General features: G+C 41.2%; 3 protein-coding genes across 3 annotated transcripts; 1 reads left to right on the top strand and 2 right to left on the bottom strand.

Moving 5' to 3' along the window:
- Positions 1-894: 894 nt before the first annotated feature.
- Positions 895-9,887, bottom strand: LOC129591817 (presequence protease, mitochondrial-like). Its single transcript, XM_055487645.1, has 9 exons — positions 9,160-9,887; positions 7,852-8,255; positions 6,635-6,876; positions 5,904-6,203; positions 5,237-5,531; positions 4,119-4,484; positions 2,994-3,236; positions 1,949-2,271; positions 895-1,406 (listed from the first exon to the last, which is right to left on the bottom strand). Exons 1-9 carry the CDS (start codon positions 9,747-9,749, stop codon positions 1,068-1,070), a joined length of 3,102 nt encoding a protein of 1,033 aa, XP_055343620.1. The 5' UTR covers positions 9,750-9,887; the 3' UTR covers positions 895-1,067.
- Positions 9,888-10,141: 254 nt separating this feature from the next.
- On the top strand, positions 10,142-12,247 carry LOC129591818 (ATP synthase subunit b, mitochondrial-like). Its single transcript, XM_055487646.1, has 3 exons — positions 10,142-10,270; positions 10,456-10,837; positions 11,492-12,247. The coding sequence occupies exons 2-3, from the start codon at positions 10,456-10,458 to the stop codon at positions 12,016-12,018; spliced, it is 909 nt and encodes a 302-aa protein (XP_055343621.1). The 5' UTR covers positions 10,142-10,270; the 3' UTR covers positions 12,019-12,247.
- Positions 12,248-13,402: 1,155 nt separating this feature from the next.
- On the bottom strand, positions 13,403-19,962 carry LOC129591723 (alpha-centractin-like). The gene is made up of 4 exons (XM_055487496.1): positions 19,266-19,962; positions 15,800-16,079; positions 14,356-14,822; positions 13,403-13,735 (listed from the first exon to the last, which is right to left on the bottom strand). The coding sequence occupies exons 1-4, from the start codon at positions 19,500-19,502 to the stop codon at positions 13,586-13,588; spliced, it is 1,134 nt and encodes a 377-aa protein (XP_055343471.1). The 5' UTR covers positions 19,503-19,962; the 3' UTR covers positions 13,403-13,585.
- Positions 19,963-20,008: the final 46 nt, after the last annotated feature.

Below are 20,008 nucleotides of genomic sequence, written 5' to 3' on the forward strand. Positions count from 1 at the left end.
CGTCGTCGTCTTCGCCATTTTATTAATGTCCACCAGCCGGCAAAAATCGCAGGCACAATTTTTTCCGGTCCAAAAATGTTTTTTTCTCAAAACAAACTGCAGATTCAGTTTTGGAAAGTGATCAGCAATATCCACACCGGGAAAATTCTTCCAAATAATCAACAGGCGGTTGGAGAAATAAATTCCAAATAATCCAAACAGTTGGTAGAAGAATTCAACCAACTAAACACGTCGCTCGCTGTGTGCGGGGATGGTTACGCATAAATGCCGACGGAAGCAGTTGTGACAATCAACGCGTCCTTATGCAATCGCGGCGTCGCGCTCTCGATCGCTTTAGCCGGCTGCCAAAGACAGCCCTCCCCTGCTTCCATCCAGCAGGTGGCCGCGACGCTAACACTCGCTACACGTGCTGCCGTTCGCTGGACGCCGCATGTAAAAATGTGCAACAAAAAATCGGAAATGATTCAAAGCCGGTGAATCAGCGCGATGACGCGGCGCTGTGTAACCAGGTGAGGCACGGCACATCTTAGGCCGTTTAATCAACAAAATCGCCACCACAATGAGCAAACAGATTATCCCCGAAAATAGACCCGACCTTCCAGTATTTTAATTACTTTAGCGTTTTTTAATTAGGTTTTATTTTATTTAATTTCGTATTTATTTTTATTTTATTATGTTAATCTACATATCAGATTTTTATTTTTTTAACATTCAGGTTTTCTTTTTTCAATAATATTTCTTATGTTTATCGATACAAAACAAATAATTATTTATTAATTGACTGATTAATAATTTTTATCAATATAAATGAACTCGTTTTTAGTTAATTTTCGAATTATTTTCCTATTAAAAATAAGTGACATCACCACCAGAAATGCCCGGACAAATTACGAATCACATATGTTTAATTTAATCAGCAAATCGCCACCGCAATGAGCAGAACTTCAACCATAATGATCCCAAAAAAACCCCCCACCTCCCGTTAATTTATTTTTGTTATTTTTTATAATTATTTTCCAACTACGAAGGCAAACAAACAACAAACCGTCCGATCGCATTACATACGTTTACATCTTTTCGGCTCCCTCTTCCCCGCCGGCCACCACCGTCCAGCCCCGGCCGGCCGCCTCGGCGTCGGCCGCCCCGAGGAGCGTGGACACGGCCTTCTCGCCGTCGGCCAGATACTTGCCGGTCACCTCCACCAACTGCTCCTTGGTCACGGCAAGGAGTTGCTCGCGATGGCGCTGGTACAGGTCGTCGTCGACGGCGTAGATAAACTGCCGGCGGCCTTCGTCCCCGGGTGACACCGGTTTGTCCACTTCCTGGAAGACGGAGAGTTTGGCTTCGTCCACATCCTGGGTGCCGAAGCTACCGTTCATCGCCCATTCCACCGACCGCTCGAAGGCCTATGTTGACAAATTTCGGAATTTATTATCACTCGAAAAATGTCCGCTTTTTATGCAACTGAAGTGTTACCCAGGCAACAATATTTTTCGTTTTATTTTGTTTTTGGCAATTTTATTCTGGTTGAAGCTGTTATATTCCTCAAATATTTCTGATTATTCTTTCGGATTTAAGTTAATATTCTTATTTGTGTTCGAGTATTATTTTTTTCATGTTAATTTTGGTCGAATTTTCCTCGTTTTCTAATTTGGCTTTTCATTCAGGTTTTTAGCATCACCTGCTTTTATTTTCGATCAGAGGGTGTTATTTACATCGTCTTATTCCTATTCAAAATAAAAATAAGAAAGCATCAAAATGGTTTTTTTCAAAATAATCGTTTTTCAAAATAATTGTAATCACGTTTCAAAATTTTTTCGTTGATTTTTCTCAGGTTTTTATTTCTTTCAGATTTGAAAATTATTCATTTTTTGCCCCATTTTCGCATTCTGTAGAGTGCTTTTCTGCATTGAATTTTTAGAAGCGAGAATTTGGCCAAATTCTTTACCTCGAAGGTTTCCAGTGATTTGGGATCGCGATAGGAGTAGAAATTGAACAAGCCGTCCTGCGCCAGGCGCGCGCCGCCGCCGTACGCGCCGCCCTTCTCGCGGATCTCTTTATGGAGGAACTTGGCGCTGAGCAGGCGGCCCAGCACCCGCAGTGCCGCGTAATCGGCGTGGACGAACGCCGGCACCGGGAAGCACCGCGAGGCGTAATGCACCGCGAAGGGGAAGGTCAGGTGCGTGCGCTGACCGCTGCGCTTCTGGAAGCCGGGATCCGACACCACGTGCTGCAGCTCGTAATTATCCTCCACCGCCGACAAAAATTCCCCTGCAAAACAATCTATTTAATCAACTGTCCGCCGTATGTCGCGCCCGCGGTCGTCCTGTCCTCATTGGCAGGTACAATTTTTAGTGTTTCTTTTAATAAAAATTCATTTAGACGCACAGCGGTACCGTGTGTATTGCTGATATTTTGCAGATGATTGCGTAGTGCGGTGGCGTTAATGCTGTGCTAGCCGTGTTACGGTGGTCTCCTAAAAAAGTTTCTGTATTTTGTGCAACCGAAGGGATAATTTTTTATTTCTTTGTTTCCTTAGAGGTGTGTCAATTAGTTTGAATTTTATTCGTTTAATGTAAATTTGTTTAGTTTATAATTTTTATTTCCTTGTATTCTGCTTTACTTTCGTTTTCTTCTTTAATCTAATTACTGCACGTTCACATTTCTTTCTATCCCGAATGTTTGTATGCGCAGTCCATTTTCCCTTTTCTACTAGTTTTTATAGTTTATTCTATAATAGGTTCTTATTTTCCATTCGTTATTTTTTTCTTAATATTGTCATTTTTATTTTATTAACTTATTTTTACGGATTTACCTTCCTGCTTTTTCTCATTTTCCATTTATTATCTAATTTTTCTATCACTGTTATTTTAATTGTAACTTTTCATTTTGAAATCTTTTTTTTTTCATTTTTTCCAACCCTACCTGTTTTGAATTACTGTAAATTACTGCGTATTTTACATTCTGTTGTTTAATTTTGCCGTATTTTTTACCCAGCTCATCCAGAGCGCCCTTCATGGTGGCCGGCGTGGTGTTGAGCGAGCAGCGCATCCGGCCGTTGGTCAGCAGGTGCTTGGCGATCAGGCGCATCTTGTCCAGCGTCGGCCGGAGATCGCCGGCTTCGGCCAGCGGGCGCAGGAAATTGATCTGCTGCAGTCCCGACCATTCTTCGCGGAGCCGTGCAGCGGGACGCAGCTGCGATGCCGAGTAGGACATGGCGTACGAGTGTCCACTGTCTACCAAAATATAACCGATCACATACAGAAAAAGCAACAAATAATTAACAAAAACATTAAAAATTCAGTGTGCAAATAGAAAAAAATCATAAATTTAAACGAGAATTTGATAAGCAAATAAAAGAGATATTCTCGAAAAAATTCAGAACTATAAAAAAGGGTATTTTAAAAAATTCGGAAATAAAAATTAATTTAGGCCTGGGTAGGGTAGATACACAAATTAAACAACTCGTAAACACAAATTAAAAAACTCGTAAATGAATTCTAGATAGGAAAGATTGACAATTTTATTTCTCAATATGTATACGGCGAGCTTCCCTCAACAAAACTGATCAAATGAAGATTTTGTCCCAATTAACGTGGGAAGGGAAGGGACTGTGCACAATATACTCATCGCATTAGCACGCATAATCTCCAAACTTAAACGTTGAAACAAAAAACAAGTAGAACGGCTCTCGCCCGTCCTTAAAAAAGGACGGAAAGATTTACATGGAACTTTTCTATAGTCGAATAGTTTCAGGCTTTATATACAGTAAGCGAGCCAGGAGGATCCGGACTGCAGCCACTGCTCTACCACACCATCCCAGACCAAGCAAATTATGTAATGCAATAAACACACTAAGTCAGATGAAAACAGCCCACTAAATTTCGTAAATAAATCTAGAACTTGCTCAATAACTTGTAAAAAAATTATAGAAATTCAAACCCAGATATTTAAACACATACAGAGAGATCTGTTAGCATCCGTAAATAAATGCAGAACTTGGCAGGCAAACTGGAAAATGCGTGAAAAATTAAAAAAAAAATTTGCGTAAATACTTGTGAAAATTGTATTTTTATCTGATAAAGAAAAAGAGCTGATTAATCGGCAGCAGTGCGTACCAGCGAGACTGGCGATCATGTCGGCGCTCATCTGCTTGAGGAGCACGGCGAACTGCTGGAGATCCTGCAGGCGAATGCGGTTGAAGATGTCCTTCCATAATCCGAACATGGCGCCGATGTTGCGGTCCAGACAGAAGGAGCCGAGGAGCACGCCCTGCTCGTACTTGTCGGTGGAGGAGAAGAGGTGGCTGGCGTGCTCGCTGACCGCCAGACCGCCCGTCTTCAGCTCGATGGCCTGGCTGAGTTGCCGGTAGTCCATCTCGCCGGCGCCCATCTTCGTGGCGATCTGGCAGAAGAGCGGCACGTACGGGCGCAGCTCCTCGTGCAGCGCTTCCGTCGAGATCAGCGAACGGAAGTATGTCACGCCTGTACAAAACACATAACAAAATTCAACCAAACATGGGCGCGAATCTCACAGATAATAAAAACTCAATTAAAAAGGAGCCAAATTGTACGAAAAAATTTAATACATTGTATTTTTTCCGTTTTACGATCAATAAAGGTACGGAGTAATCGCAAAACGGCCCACTTTTTATAAGAGGATTTCTGAAAACACTTCGATCAATTTTTTCAATACAAAAACCAATAAAAAGAAAAACCTGTGGAAAAATAGTATATTTTTTGAATTTTTTCCCAAAAAAATTATGAAAGTAAAATAAGCAAACAAAATATAATTCTAAAAAAAATCACTATGACAGACTACTTTAAAAAATTCGTAAATAAAAGTAAATTCAGACCTTGGTGGAGATAGACAAATTAAAGAATTCATAAATAAAGTCTGGATAGAAAATATAAGCAGGGGACTGTTCCACACTGTAGTCGAATATGTAGTTTCAGGCTTTCCAGCAGCACTTCAGAATTGGAGCCACTGCTCTACCAGACCGTCCCACACTAAACATACTTAAATTGGAAGTAGTAATTAAAACGAGTAAACTTACAGGATAAAATATAGACCTTCTTCCAGTACAAAAAGCAATTAAAATACGTGATATGCTATGCCAAAAATCGTTCGTGTTTTCCAATTAAAAAGTCACGAAACATGGGAATAAATTTTTTAAAAAGACTGCTTTTTTCCTTACAAAAAGTCATAAAATACTTGTTAAATTTCATTGACTAACCATTGGTGGGTGCCGATACGCACATTATCGGCGTGTTCTCGTAATTTATTTCCTTGATATTAACACGCGGCAAGGACGACTCAATGTCGGATATTTTCAGCGTCGGCAGAACGGACACGTCCGGTTTTTTGTTCTGTTCTTCCTCTAATTCTCTTGCTTCCTCCAGCAACCGCTGTCGTGTGGCCGCATCAATCCCGGCGGTTTTCTCCGCCAACAACTGGCTTTCCTTCTCCTTCAACTGCTCTTCATACGCCGTGTCCGGCTTCATCACCAGCGTCACATTGTGCGCATTATCCTGCACAAAAAAAAAATCAATATACAGTAATCTAAAAAAACGATATTTATTTGGTTTTACAGCGTCATACATTCACAGTAGGTCTACAACACTACGTACACACTGCTAAAAAAACTATAATTCTAAAAATTTATTTTACTAAAATCACCAAAAATTCCTGATCTGAAAAAAGACTGAAACTAAAATATTCAAAAGTACATATTTAAAGTCATCAAAATTTTCCTGGCCTGCAATTACTCAAACAAAAACCTGAAAACAAAATTAAAAATCAATTAAATTCAACAAAAAAAATTCCAACCGACAAAATTGTCAAATTAAAATTTCAAAAAAATTATTTAGAATTATTTTACGTCTACAAAAAAATCTCCTGACCAGTAAATATTCTTTAACTTTCTTCTGGAGGAACTCGGGATCATTGGACATGGCCTGGCGGAACTGGTCGACGATCTGGTTGACCTGGAGGTGCTGGATGGGATCGGCGTCGTGGTTCCAGCTGGACATCAGTCCGAAGAGCGTGTGCAGCCCGAAACTGGTCGTCTGGTGGCGCAGATACAGCTCCACTTCGTGGATGATGGCCTCCACGCGCTCCGCATCGAATCCCGTCTTCACCACGTGGTCGATGGTCGCGCGGATGGTGCTGACAATCTGCTGTGTGTCCTGCTCCGCGACATTCTGCAACCACAACCCATCAAATCAAAAATCCAAACCGCAAATTTAAAATAATCGAAACTAAACCGAAATAATAATAATAAATTATACAGAAATAAATTCGTAATAAAAATAATAATAAATCAAGCCACAATTCATCGAGTCAAAAATCCAAACCTCAAAATAAAAAATTATAGATAAATAGAAACGACAGCAAAAATGAAGAGACCAAAAAAGTAATATTAAAAATTATTAAATCAGGACATAACCCAGCAAGATAAAAATCTCAACTTTTAATTTAAAAAAATTAAAACTTAAGCAAAATAACAGAAAAGAAATAACGTAATACGAGATAAAACTACAATCAATCAGTTAAATCAACGATAAAAATAAGCAGAAAATAATACAAAATAAATACTTGGTAAAAAAAATCAGAATTCTGATGTTGTAAGTACCTTCAAACCGACGCTGAAGACCCCTTCCCGAATGGAGTTATCCAGGCCCGTTCCCGGGGAGTAATCGGAGCCCAGGCCGCTCTGCAGCAGCGCGGCGTAGAAGGGCGCTTTCGGGCCGGACACCAGCAGTTTGGCCACCACGCCCATGCAGAAGTTGTCCAGCGCATTCAGCACTTCCGGCCATAAATACGACACGGACACCGTCACCTGCTTGTCCGCCGGCGCCAACGGATTCACGGGACCTACAAATGCCCAGCGCTGTCAACCCGCCAAAACTCATCAGACGGGATGAAGGGAGACCCAATCTGAATTAAATTCTACTGCGAGTAAGTTCCCGCTGTTAATTGGCACAACGGCTGATATAAAACCCTGCAGCACTACGTCTACCTCGTACAACGTACACCACAGGGAAAAAGCTTAACTTTTATTTCATGACAGCTGCACTCCCGACAACTGTGCCGTCTCCACACAGTTGCATCAACTTATATACCACATCAATATGCATGCTCGCACAACACGCTCATATCGCATACAGCCACAAAGCTATAAAAACACACGCACCAATCTGACCACTGCACATCCGCTCCTGCAGGCCAGATTAATCCTGCCTTCCTCTCATTCCCACTTGACCATCGGTCACAAACACTCATGCATATAAATGCATAACACCATAAAGACATAAATGTCCCGCACAAATATGATCATAAACCATACAGCTCAGACTCGGCACCAACAAAACCATAAAGATACATACAGCCATGCAATCCACGCTATCCAGTGTCCACGGTCGTAATCCACGATCGTAACACGGCTAAGATTCCAAATACCGTATACGGTAGAACAGAAGTTACAGAACGAACTACTGTACATCTGTACTTGGCAAGTGTGATCGTAGTGCTATGGCTTCGTGCAAGTGAATCTGTGATTGTTCGAAAAGCGCTGCTTCTGACTTGTCGACGACAAATCAAAGACTAATCGTTTTCATAATTTTGTAACAAGTTTAACCAACTTTTTTTTATGAATTAAATTGAATACAATTTTGATCTTAAATTTAAATGAGTAAATACGCCAAAATTAAATTCCTAAAACGAAAAGGAATTCTAAAACGAAAACGAATTTTAAATAAATTTAAATCTGAAAGCATGCTACGTTAAAAACTAAAAGTATGTTTGAACTTTAAAGCATTTTGAAATTAATTGAAAACCAATGGAAAATACCGGCAATGGTGAATTCGCGGGGCTGCGTCCAGCGCGGCTCCGGCTTGACCTGACTGTCGATGGGCTCCTTGTGAAAATGCTTCAACACCGTAGTCTCCAAGAAGTCCAGATGGCCCTCCAGCGGCATATCGCCGTAGCTGTAGAAGCGGGCGTTGGAGGGATGGTAATACGCTTTGTGGAAGCTGCGCAGCTGCTCCCACGTCAGACTGGGAATATCCAGCGGATCCCCGCCGCTCTCCACGCCGTAGGTGCCCGACGGCAGCAGGTAGTTGTGGATGCGGCGGGCGTACACGTTCTCCGCGTTGGAGAAGACGCCCTTCATCTCGTTGAAGACCACGCCCTTGAAGGCCAGCGCTGAGGCGGGGTCGGTCAGGTCCGCCGGCTCCAGACGGATTCCTTCTTGCCTGAAAACAAATTTTCATCAGAAAACAATTTTTAAAAACATTCATTATGTAGTGATATTATTTATAGTAGCATAAGAACAATTCAAAAGAAATAAAAAAAATAGGTTTTCACTGTCGCAGTCATAAAACAGATGATTATTTTATAATTTGTCATTTTATACTGCTTCATTCTTAGGTTTATTTTTCCAAACACCGTATAACACACACAAAAACTGAGGTGTTGATCGTAGTGTAGAGGCTACCAAACGAACTGTTCCAGGCAGTTTGTTAGTTTGTTACAGCGCGTAGAGGCTGATTTAACAATTTTCTAATCGATGCTCATTTATTGGCACGGCCTGCAACAGATCTACAAGTTTTTGTACAACGTGGATACCGAACACGGAACGAACAAACAAAAACAAGCTCGATCTTCGTATCATTCTGATATACGAGTACGTATTAGTTGTAACCAAATTAATTTAGGATTAATTCACCGAAACTCAATATTTCTTTCGAAAATTACAACTTCCTTACGAAATTCACATCACTGCAATTACTTCCTAAAAATAAGCGAAGAATTTATGCGCGCACTGCAGATGAGTTTAATGCAGAATAATTTAAAAAAGTTTTCAAGTAAAATAAATAAAAATAAGCGCAACTGTAAAGGTGCTTAAATTTACTACTGTATATAAACTTATGTGAGTAAATTTTAAATGAATAAATTTTAAAATTCAAGCGAGCTGCAATAACAACAAGCGCAGAATTTTTTTAAAGTTTAAATTTGCTAAACCATTCCGCCAAACAAAGAAAAGAAACAGCCAAAAATAAACGAAAGTATAAAAAAATACCCAAATTAAATTAAAAATAAAATTTCCTGTCGACGGCGGCAAAAATTCCGCAAAAATCCATAACACCCACCACTGACCGAAAGTCGACATTGCGGAGATTGGGGAAGAACGCCGCATCCATATACACACTCAAGAGATTCTGGAAATCCTTGCGGTTGAGCGTGGAGAAGGGATACATGGTCCAGTCGCTGCTCGTCAGCGCGTTCATGAACGTCGACAACGAGCGGTTCAGCATGTTGAAGAACGGATCCCGTACCGGGAAGCGGCGTGATCCGCACAGTACCGTGTGTTCCAGAATGTGCGCCACGCCCGTGCTGTCGCGGGGCGGCGTGCGGAAGGCCACGGCGAAGACGTTGTTGCGGTCGGCGCGGGCCAGATGCAGGTGCTGGGCGCCGGTGGCGCTGTGTTCTAAATGAACGGCGGTGAGCGCCAACTCGGGGATGGATTGGCTGCGCAGCACGGTGAAGCCGCCGATGCGCCGGTCCACGGGGTAGTCGTGTTGCAAAGGGTCCGCCGCAGGTTTGGCGGCCGGTGGGGAGGGGATCTGGCTGGAGTGGTGGCTGGGGAAGAGAACGTACGGACGCTGGTTGAGACTGCTGAAAATCTGAGTTCGACATTGCAGAATACTGGATGCGGGCGCTCGGCCCAGCATCCGCATCACCGACATCCTTGACTAACGGATTTCGCACGCGGAGATTCCTAGAAAACTCCGCTACAATTATTCCTCATAAAAAAACATTCAGATTCCAAAAACAGATCAAAATAAACAATTCTGGAAGACGAAAAATGAAAATCGAAATTTCATGTTGCATCATGAATTTCAAAAACAACGCTGACTCGGTGAACATTGCAACCGCTCACATCGGCATCTTCGTGAACGTTATTAACACACCATGCGGCGTGCCACATTTCTGCATGGCACGCTGTACACTCCAGATTACTTCATCGCTTTAATCGGTGAACGTTGCGGCCGCTCAAATCGGCACTTTTATGAACGTTACGTACGTACCATGCGGCTTGCCACATAACTGATGTTTTACCGTGTGGTGGGCTGTCGAGTCCGCGCCTGATCGCAGTTATCGCAGCGCAGCAGAAGATCCAACAAAAATCTGCGATTTCTTCCCATTCTGCTTTCTTTATCAGAACTTGCATTATTTTTACCATCCCGGGATTATCACTAACATAAAGGTGAGTGCATTACCGAAGTCTTCGCCCAACCAGACCGTTGTTCAGTGGCAAATCGGAGTCTTTTAGAGGCTTAATCTGAAAGCACTGTTTCGACTGTTTTTGCGAACCTTCGCTCGCCCCTTCCCCGTTTCACCCCCTCGCCCGCCCCCATCCCCCCTCTTTTCACGGTGTTTATGCGCTCGTAGATGATGCTGTCCAGCGGTGCGTGCAAATCCCTGCTGTTCCGCCCCCTGTGGCTGCAGGGCGCGGGGCGAACCCTGGCGACGTCCGCGCTGCGTTCGGCCGAGGACAAGTCCAGCAGCGTCATCGCGCCCCGCAACGACGAGCATCACAAAAAGGGGCTGGTGCGCGGGGAGACCATCGAGTCGGATGTGACGCACATGGAGGACTTTGGCCTGATGGCGGACCCCATGCGCCCCACGGGGGAGGTGCTGGTGTACGAGGGGCCCGAGCGCGACGTCGTCAACTTCCCGCGCCCCACCATGCCGCTGTACGGGGGCCGCACGCGGCTGGGCTTCATCCCCGAGGAGTGGTTTGATTTCTTCTATAAAAAGACCGGAGTCACGGGTACGTTCCACCACTGCGATTTTTGCTGTGGAATATTTTTCATTCGATTTTCGTAATTTATTTACGTAATTTGTAATTTTCTGATTTATTTCTGCCCATGAATTCGACTCCTGAAGTTTTATTTACGTAATTTCCAGTTTAGGAATTTATTTTTCCAACTGAACTTAATCAGTAATAATTTGAATGAATTTGTTCTGAGTTGGTTCATAGATTGTGTACACAACTAAATTAAATTGATTTAATTTTGATAATTATTTCGCTTTATGAATTTTAGTCCAGTAATTCAGCCTAATAATCAGTCTTTATTGGCATCCAAATTATGATGAATTTAAAGATCGCCTCAGTGTTTTTTTGTAACTCTCGGTGACAGCATGGAATTTTAGGTAAATTTATAATACGAGTAATTTGTTAATTACATATTTATTGTAATTTTTAATTAATGTTTTTTTGTACATTGATGATCCTGTACTTGGTAAATTTTTGTAAAAATTTTTCTTTGACTTTTCTTCCGTTTATTGCCACCGAAATTAATTTGGAAATTTATTTTAGTAGAGATTTATTTATCAAAAAATAATCGGAGAACGCTGTTAAAATTAATAAGAAATGGAATAATAATTAAAATATCAGCGATCTTGAGGAAATGCTTGATCGTAGGGCCGTACGTGTTCGGGGCGGGTCTGATCACGACGCTCCTCTCCAAAGAACTGTGGATCGTCGACCACGAATTCCCCATCATCCCGCCGCTGGCGCTGATCATCTACCTGGCCATGACGAAGGGCGGTCCGGCGCTGGCCAAGATGATGGACCAGGACATTGACGAGCACGAGCGCTCGCTGGTGGAGCTGCAGGAGGACAACATGGCCGACCTCAAAGCGGCCATCCAGGGCGAGGAGCAGGCGCAGTGGAGCGCCAAGGGCCAGAGCCTGCTCTTCCAGGCCAAACGCGAGAACGTGGCGCTGCAGCTGGAGGCCGAGTACCGCCGGCGCCTGGCCGAGGCCTACGCCGAGGTCAAGAAGCGCTTGGATTATCAGGTGGAGGTGCAGAATGCCAAACGCGCGGTGGAACGCCGGCACATGGTCAACTGGATCATCAACGGGGTCGTCAAGGGGATTGATGAGCGGCAGGAGAAGCAGAATATCGATAACTGCATCGCCAACCTCCACCGGCTCTCCACCGCCTGATTTCATTGAATTATTTTGGGTTTTGTCTCGTTTTTAGTGTTTTCCTTCGAGCTGTGTACTGTCCTGATTAAATCGCGAAATAATCGGTTAGTTCATCTGTTTCATTTTCATTTCCTTAGGAGAATAAGAATAAATTTGTTTATTAATTTAATCCGCTTTATTACAACTGTCCGTTTCCCTGTTTAAACACGACTGACCATAAGTAATACCTAATAAAATTGACTGTAAATTTAAATTGATCACGTTCATTTCCCGATGTATGCGCGGCAAAATTTAAATAATAACAAAATTAATTTATAATTTTAAAAAATCGATTTTACAATTTTATTTACTGGTTTCCTGCTAGCTGTGTAATATCCTGATTAAATCGCGAAATAATCGGTTGGTTCATCTGTTTAATTTTCATTTCCTTAGGAGAATAAGAATAAAATTATTAATTTAATTGGCTTTATCGTTCGTTTTGTCTCCAACTTTCTTTTTCCCTGTTTAATCGCGATGAATTTATATATAATAAAATTGACTATTAATTTTAATTAATCAGTTTTCTTTGCCGATCTATGCGCGGCATATTTAATTATCAGTCTGATACTAATGAAATACTCGTACTTCGTTATTATAATAATGACATACTCGTACATTGTTAAAAAATTTGGTAAAATTTCTGAATTTTTTCTTGAAGTGCGAAAAAGTGCCATCAAGTTAGATTTCATTGAAATTTGTTCGAAAGATGTGAGGTTTTATACGCGTTTATCAAAATGCACCGTATCATTTTCTCTTCTCCGAAATCCCAAATCTTTCTCGCAGTTTGTTTTACTGCTCGCAGACGAGTACTCGTAGATCGGCCGCATTTAAATAAAATCATTAATCATTATGCTCTTAGTTATTTGCAACAAAAAATTAATAGCAGCAATGCTAGGAAAATTATTTTTTGAGTTGTAGTAGTCAGATAGTTACACAAGACATTATTTATGGCTTTTCGCCACTACTCTACGATCGCTCTTATTGCACACAACCTTAGCCGCTTCCGTAGAGCTGATTAATGCATTAACGGCAATTTTGCAACACTTTTTGCATCAGTCGCTGAGTTTTTTTGATTTTTTCGCCAGAAACGCGCCGAGACCGATGACGACATGGCGGCCATTCTCAACGTGAGTAACGGACAGTAATTATTTTTTTGTATTTTTTTAAATTTCCTCGTCATTGGCTGCCAGTACGCTTTTAAATATTCCCTTATTTTCACTGATACTTTAAATGGCAATTTCGAGTAATTGGGGAAAATTGTTAGGGGAAATATTTGTACGTGAAAAATAGTAAATTTAAAACTTAATTTTATTTTATAATTAATGATAATCCTTTTCCTAGCAGCACAATTACGACGCACACACCACAGTAACTGTTATAATGTGAAGAATAAAATTAAAGTAACTAGAATTCATAAAAAAATCTGCGTTTAAAGCAGCCGCGGATATGAACACCAAAACACGACAAATCATGGTCGCTAGAGAACAAGTAAAAAAAAACCAGAAAGAAAACGCCAGGATGAATGAGGAAGTGCGGTAGATCGGGGTCAGAAGGTCTTGCGGTGGACGACGCGGAGGCCCTCGGCCTGGTAGTCCTTCTTGGAGATCCACATGCGCCGGAAGGTCTCCAGACTGGCCAGGATGGACCCGCCCATCCACGTCGAGTACAGCCGGTCCATCGGCGCCGCGATGCGCACCTACAAACCATGACACTGTATTTTTATTGATTTATTCTAGCATTTCTTATTTAGTTACTCTATTTATTTATTATCGGGGTTTTTCTGGTTTATTTTTCCATCGGTAATGAAAGTGATGCAGTTATACGGGGAAAAATATGAAAAGTTGTTTAAAAAAAATCATAAATTCAATTACCCCACACTCCTGGAAAAAATCACATGAAACCCAGCGAGAAGATACGAAAAACTGTAAAAAATTCAGAAAATAAATTATAAAAATTGCGCAAACTTGCAAACAACCAAATTAAAGAACGGAAATTACTAACAGCCAACAGCCAACATATTTAATCAAAATTAAATTGCGAAAACCACGGAGAAATCACTGCTTTAAGACCAACAATAAATAAAATCAAAATTATATTATGAAAATTATAGGAAGCGTTACTTAATAAAATCGAATCACAACATGGAAATTACAGGCAGCTGCAATGATTATTAATCAAAAAATAAATTCTGAAAATGGCGAAAAAATGCTACAAAATTAAAAATAAATCCCCAAAAAATCGAAATTAAATTAAGAAAATTAGAAAAAGCAGTAAAAACCATTTAAAACAACAAGAAAAACTGCTTTGGCGATGTACCTTGGTGTCCTTGGGAGCGCTCTGCTTGATCTCCTGCAGCAGCCGATCCCCGAAGCCCCGCGTCAACGTCGACCCGCCCGACAGCACAATGTTGCTGTAGAGCGTCTTGCGCAGGTCCAGATCGCTCTTGCGGATGCTGGTCAGCAGGACATCATGGATCCCCGGCCACTCGTAGCCGAAGAGGTGCGGCTGGAAGAGCAGTTCCGGCGCGCGGAACCGCGACACGCCCACCTCCACCTGGTTGCCGTCGGGCAGCTCGTAGGTGGCGCTGGTGTCCTTCTCCGTCTGCTCCTCCTTGTCGGGGTTCAGCGCGATGTAGCACAGCCGCTCCTTCATCTGGCGGACCACCTCCAGCTCCGAGCTGGTGTGGAAGGTCAGCCCCTCCTTCATCAGCAGGAAGCGCATCCACGCCGTGACGTCGCGCCCCCCGATGTCCGTGCGCTGGATGCTGTGCGGGATGGCGAAGCCTGCGCCCCATCGTACCGCATTATTTATTACATCATTTTATAATAATCACCATCAGAATTTTATTTTTTATATTTTATTTTATATTAAATTGTATTCTATTTTATAAGAATTTCATATTTTATTTAATAAAAATTTTATATATTATTTCATAATAATTTTTTATTTTATTTTATAACAATATTATAATTTATATTCCACTTTATAAATTTATAATAATGCTGGTATGAAAAAAATGGTAGGATAATCTAGCAACTTGTATGAAAGATCACTGTCAACTGTAAAGCATCGCGAGACGCAATTTGTATCGTCGCATCGCTCCGCAGCCAGTACACTACAATGCGTCTCGTTTTTCTTCAGCGCGTCTCGTGTACACAATACACTCATGGATGTCTACCCACTACCCAGTATCACGTAACGTTACACAGTTACGCTCCTGTTAGTTTATGTGACGATAAAAAAAATTACGTAACTGCCAAGTCGCATTCAAGTACAGTAAGAAATTTTAAATTAAATCATGTGCAGTTTCTACCAAATTAAATCACAAGCAATATAAACGCACTTTAAAAGATAGTAAATCATCATATAACAAGTCCTCCTTAAATTACAATCAAATCACAAATAAATCAGAATACGAATATAGTGAACAAATCGTAATTCGCAAAAGCATAACCAAGCAAATGACAAATTTATCCACATAAATCACACACTTTTAAGGAAAAATGGAAAATATTAATTACAATCAAGAACCAATAATAAATTCAAATTGCGAAGAAATCACCAGCTAAACACATATTTTGTACAATAAATTAAATAGAGCCAAATCAAAATATCAATAAGAAACCAAATTACAATTACACATTATGCTGATAACAAATTAAATTTCAAGTAAGGTCAGTTACAAATTAATTTCCGCTTAAATCAAATTTAAAAAATAATAAAAATTAAATTAAGCGGTGTGTGAAGGGCGTGGGGTTACCTTGGTAGATGGGGACGGCGTGCGTGACGCCGTCGCCGCAGTCGAGGACCAGACCGGTGGTGCGGCCGGTGGCGTACAGGCTGAGGACGGCCTGCAGCGAGAAGTAGACGGCCGGCACGTTGAACGTCTCGAAGAAGACCTCGGCGGCGCGCTCGCGGTTGCGGCGCGGATTATTCGGCGGCTCGGTCAGCAGCACCGGGTGCTCCTCGGCGTCGATGTGCAGCTGCTCCTTGGAGTAGATGTACCGCCACACCCGCTCCATGTCCGCCCAGTCCGTCACCTGCCAGCCACAAATCTATCACGATTTGTATTCGCAACAAATTCTTCACCAGTAAATTTCACCGCGCCGCGTTCTTAAATTAAATAAATATCACTAATTTAATATTAGCTCAATAGATTAGCACTGCCACACAGTTATGGAAATATCATTCTTATTGTAAGCGGAATATCGGACCATGTAAATAGTGTGATAATTTGTAGAAAAAGCACTGCCTAGTAATGCCAACCCACGATAATAATATGGACAAAAATCAACTTTAATGCCCACTATCAGAAAATAACTCGATCGACGGAAAAAATAGTTTTAATAGTATTATTAGAAATAAACTGAATAATTTGCAGAGGCTTAAAACATCCATAAAAAATACTATTAACGGAATTTCAGAAATTTAATACCAAATATTGTATTGCACAGTAAATTGAATGCCGCTAATTAAAATAACAATAAAACTACGTGGCCCAATCTCGTTTCACTCGATTGTGTAGCGGCAGGTTCATAAAAAAAAAATAATATAAATAATTTATGAGTATCGTATGTTGTAACTGTGTGCACTACTGAGCCCAACTAAATCTAACTGCAGCCTCGAGAAGGTTTATAATTTTGATTTCTAACAGCACGATTTCTAACAGATTTCTGTAGTATTGACTGAAAGTAGTCAAGTTTTTGCTATACATACAGAATTCCAGATGAGAATGAAAATTATATGTTCATTGTTGAATTAATTTCAAATAAAGCTCCTTATCCAGGATGAAACGGTCGGTCTGTTTAGTTTAATTTGATGGCTTTGAAATGAAACTTTGTTATCGAAAATATAGTACATGAATATGAGCATAGTACATGAACAGTATAGTACATAAACAGGAAAAACAGTATGTTAGTACAAATTTTTAAAATATTTAGCCACACCTTTTACATTATTGATTTTGTTTTAAAAAATTTTGTCCTTTGAGTAGAACACATTATTGATTGTTTGCTCAACAACCCGTGATAAAATATTTCTTAGGTGAAATATTTGAAGCCACCAACCACCATTTTAAGATTCTGTGCTCTTAGTTATTATAAAGGATCACATAGACAATAATATCATTATAATTTGATCTGGAACACACCATAACCCATATACCTGTATGGACATTATCACAGACCATAGTATTCATTTTCATGATGATTTGACTGTATCAAATATTCCAAATCACAATTTTACAGTTCATAAAACACATTATTACAAATCAAAATATTACTTATAACCTATTTACTTATCATTACTTACTTCAATTATCTTCTACTCCAACTACCTCAATTTGCATTTACGTTTCTATATTCACGCATGTATTCACGCATATTTCTTCCGATTAGAATCACCTTCCATTATTTTATTAAGGATAATAATACTTAAAAAAATTTAACGCAGATCTCTATGCAAGAAAACTTGCTAACCCATACAGAAGCTAAAAAAACGTACCAAAGTCAAACAAAACACGGCAGCCTGAATCAGCACTGCACTTAAATCCAAACCGACCACCACAAAATAATCAACAGGAGAAAAATCTTCTTCACTGCAAACTTCTTCAAATCCATAACAGCTCACAGGCAACTTCTGCTTATTCCGGAATTCCTTCTATACCTACCGAACTAAAAAAATCCAGTCAACAAACCGAATCACCCTAACACTTTCTCGAACAACTTTTTAATGTACATCGCAACCTACTTCCCATATAAAAACCACCTGTTACTAAGCGTCCATAACCATCAGATCAGAACATCATGTTCTGCTCTATTAAGCAATCAACTTTCGAACTTTCATGAATTTTACACAGTAATCCATCACCATCCACCACCACAACTCATAACACACAACACACTTGCTTCCTGTTACACTTCATTAAACTATGAAGTATGAACAACCAATAAGTCGATTACACTTATGTCAGACTACAGTAAAACCCCTACAACCTTCCTCTGTTACAACATTCACCTTCATTATCAGTTTCTTTCAAACATATCATCTTTTAATATAATCTACTATCCTTTCAAATTGGCTACAGAGCAATTTCTGTTGATATTGTCTTTACTACCCGATACCTGTATCTAATATTATGCTCCTACAATAAGCTATTGCAATATGCTCCTACATTATGCTCCAACCATTTTTCACACCACAATAATTACCACCTACCCCTTATTATCTCCACATATAATATGCTCCTGCAATGTACTCCTACTTATGTGAAAGCATATTGCAATGTGCTCCTACATATGTAGGAGCACATAGATGTAGGAGCACATTGCAATGTGCTCCTACATATGTAGGAGCACATTGCAGGAGCATATTGGATTACGTTTGTTTGGATACTACAGTTCCGTTCCGTTTTTCTCCTCCAAGAACCGATGAAACCGATGCAATGTGCTCCTACTTATGTGAAAGCATATTGCAATGTGCTCCTACATATGTAGGAGCACATATATGTAGGAGTTATTGCAATGCTCCTACATATGTAGAGCACATTGCAGGAGCATATTGGATTACGTTTGTTTGGATACTACAGTTCCGTTCCGTTTTTCTCCTCCAAGAACCGATGAAACCGATGCAATGTGCTCCTACATAATGTAGGAGCACATAATGTAAACTAAAAAAGATGCCGAGCTAGCAACGCCATCTACAAGTTTCACGCATCGTTACTCGACTCATGTCACATGACTCATGTCACATGACTGTTGGGCCCCACCGCTTCCTTCAACCGGCCGGACCCTTCCGTACTCTATGGGCGCCAAAAACTACTTTTGTTTACACACGGATATCGAAGACCAAAAACCGAAACTACAGTTTCATATATGCTACGACTGATTCTAGTCGTATACCGCATATAAGAACCTGTCACGGTTCAATGAACCTGCCGCAAAAATATTATCCAGTGTAAGTGAAATTAATGAATACCCAATATGCGACAATATGGTGGATGAGTCACCGTGCTCAGCACGTAAAAGTAACCCAGAGCGAACAGCCACACTACTGCCTAGTGCCACTGCCTACTAATACGAGTAAAGACCGAAAACAAATGGACTGAATAATCACCAAATACACTCCACACTTCCCTGATAATCAAACAATAATAAGAATTAATATCAGAATTTATTTCCATAAACGTAACACCGGAGATGAAATTTATCGATGACAGAACGACTTACGATGCCGTGCTCCATGGGGTAGCGCAGACTGAGCAATCCCCGGTTCTCCTCGGCCCGCGGGCCCACAAAGATGTCGCCCTCCAGCGCCCCGGCCATGAGGCGGTAGTACTTGACCCGGCCGACATAGTTGGGGAAGTGGCAGCGCGGCGCCGTGTCGCCCGCGAAGCCCGCCTTGATCAGACCCGACCCGTTGTCGATCACCACGGGCACGTTGGCCAGCACGTCGCTCGCCTCCATCCTGCACTCAGTGCACGCCGGACAGACTCCGCCACTCCACCGGGACACTCCACATGCAGGGCACCCGCGCAGCCACCCGGGAGAATGAGGGGAAGACGAGGATGGGGGAGATTGCTTCCACGTCGGATGCAGGCAGGTTCGCCGCGGAAAACAACGAGAGCGCTGCTTTTCTGTTCACACGGGGAGCATATTTATCGAGCTAGCATTCAGAGGAAATGATAATTTTCAACAGAGAGATAGAAGGAAAGACGGATACACGGGAACAGATAATTTATTTACAATTTGTGATTTTCACAAATTTATTTTCTAGATTTTCGTGTGTTTGTCGCTGGCATGTTTTGGTTACGATCCACTGCGCTAGGGCGGTCACGACTCACGCACGCTGCAACGCTGAGATACGGTATCGTAACCGCCTTACTGGGTGGTTGCTCAACTTCGGCATATAATAAACGGTTCAGTTTCCCGATTAGTTTTTGAACCGCAGAAATATTTTTCCAGTTTCGAAT

Source organism: Paramacrobiotus metropolitanus, unplaced genomic scaffold, assembly GCF_019649055.1.
Source record: "Paramacrobiotus metropolitanus isolate TYO unplaced genomic scaffold, Prichtersi_v1.0 Parri_scaffold0000048, whole genome shotgun sequence".
Lineage (NCBI taxonomy): Eukaryota > Metazoa > Tardigrada > Eutardigrada > Parachela > Macrobiotidae > Paramacrobiotus > Paramacrobiotus metropolitanus.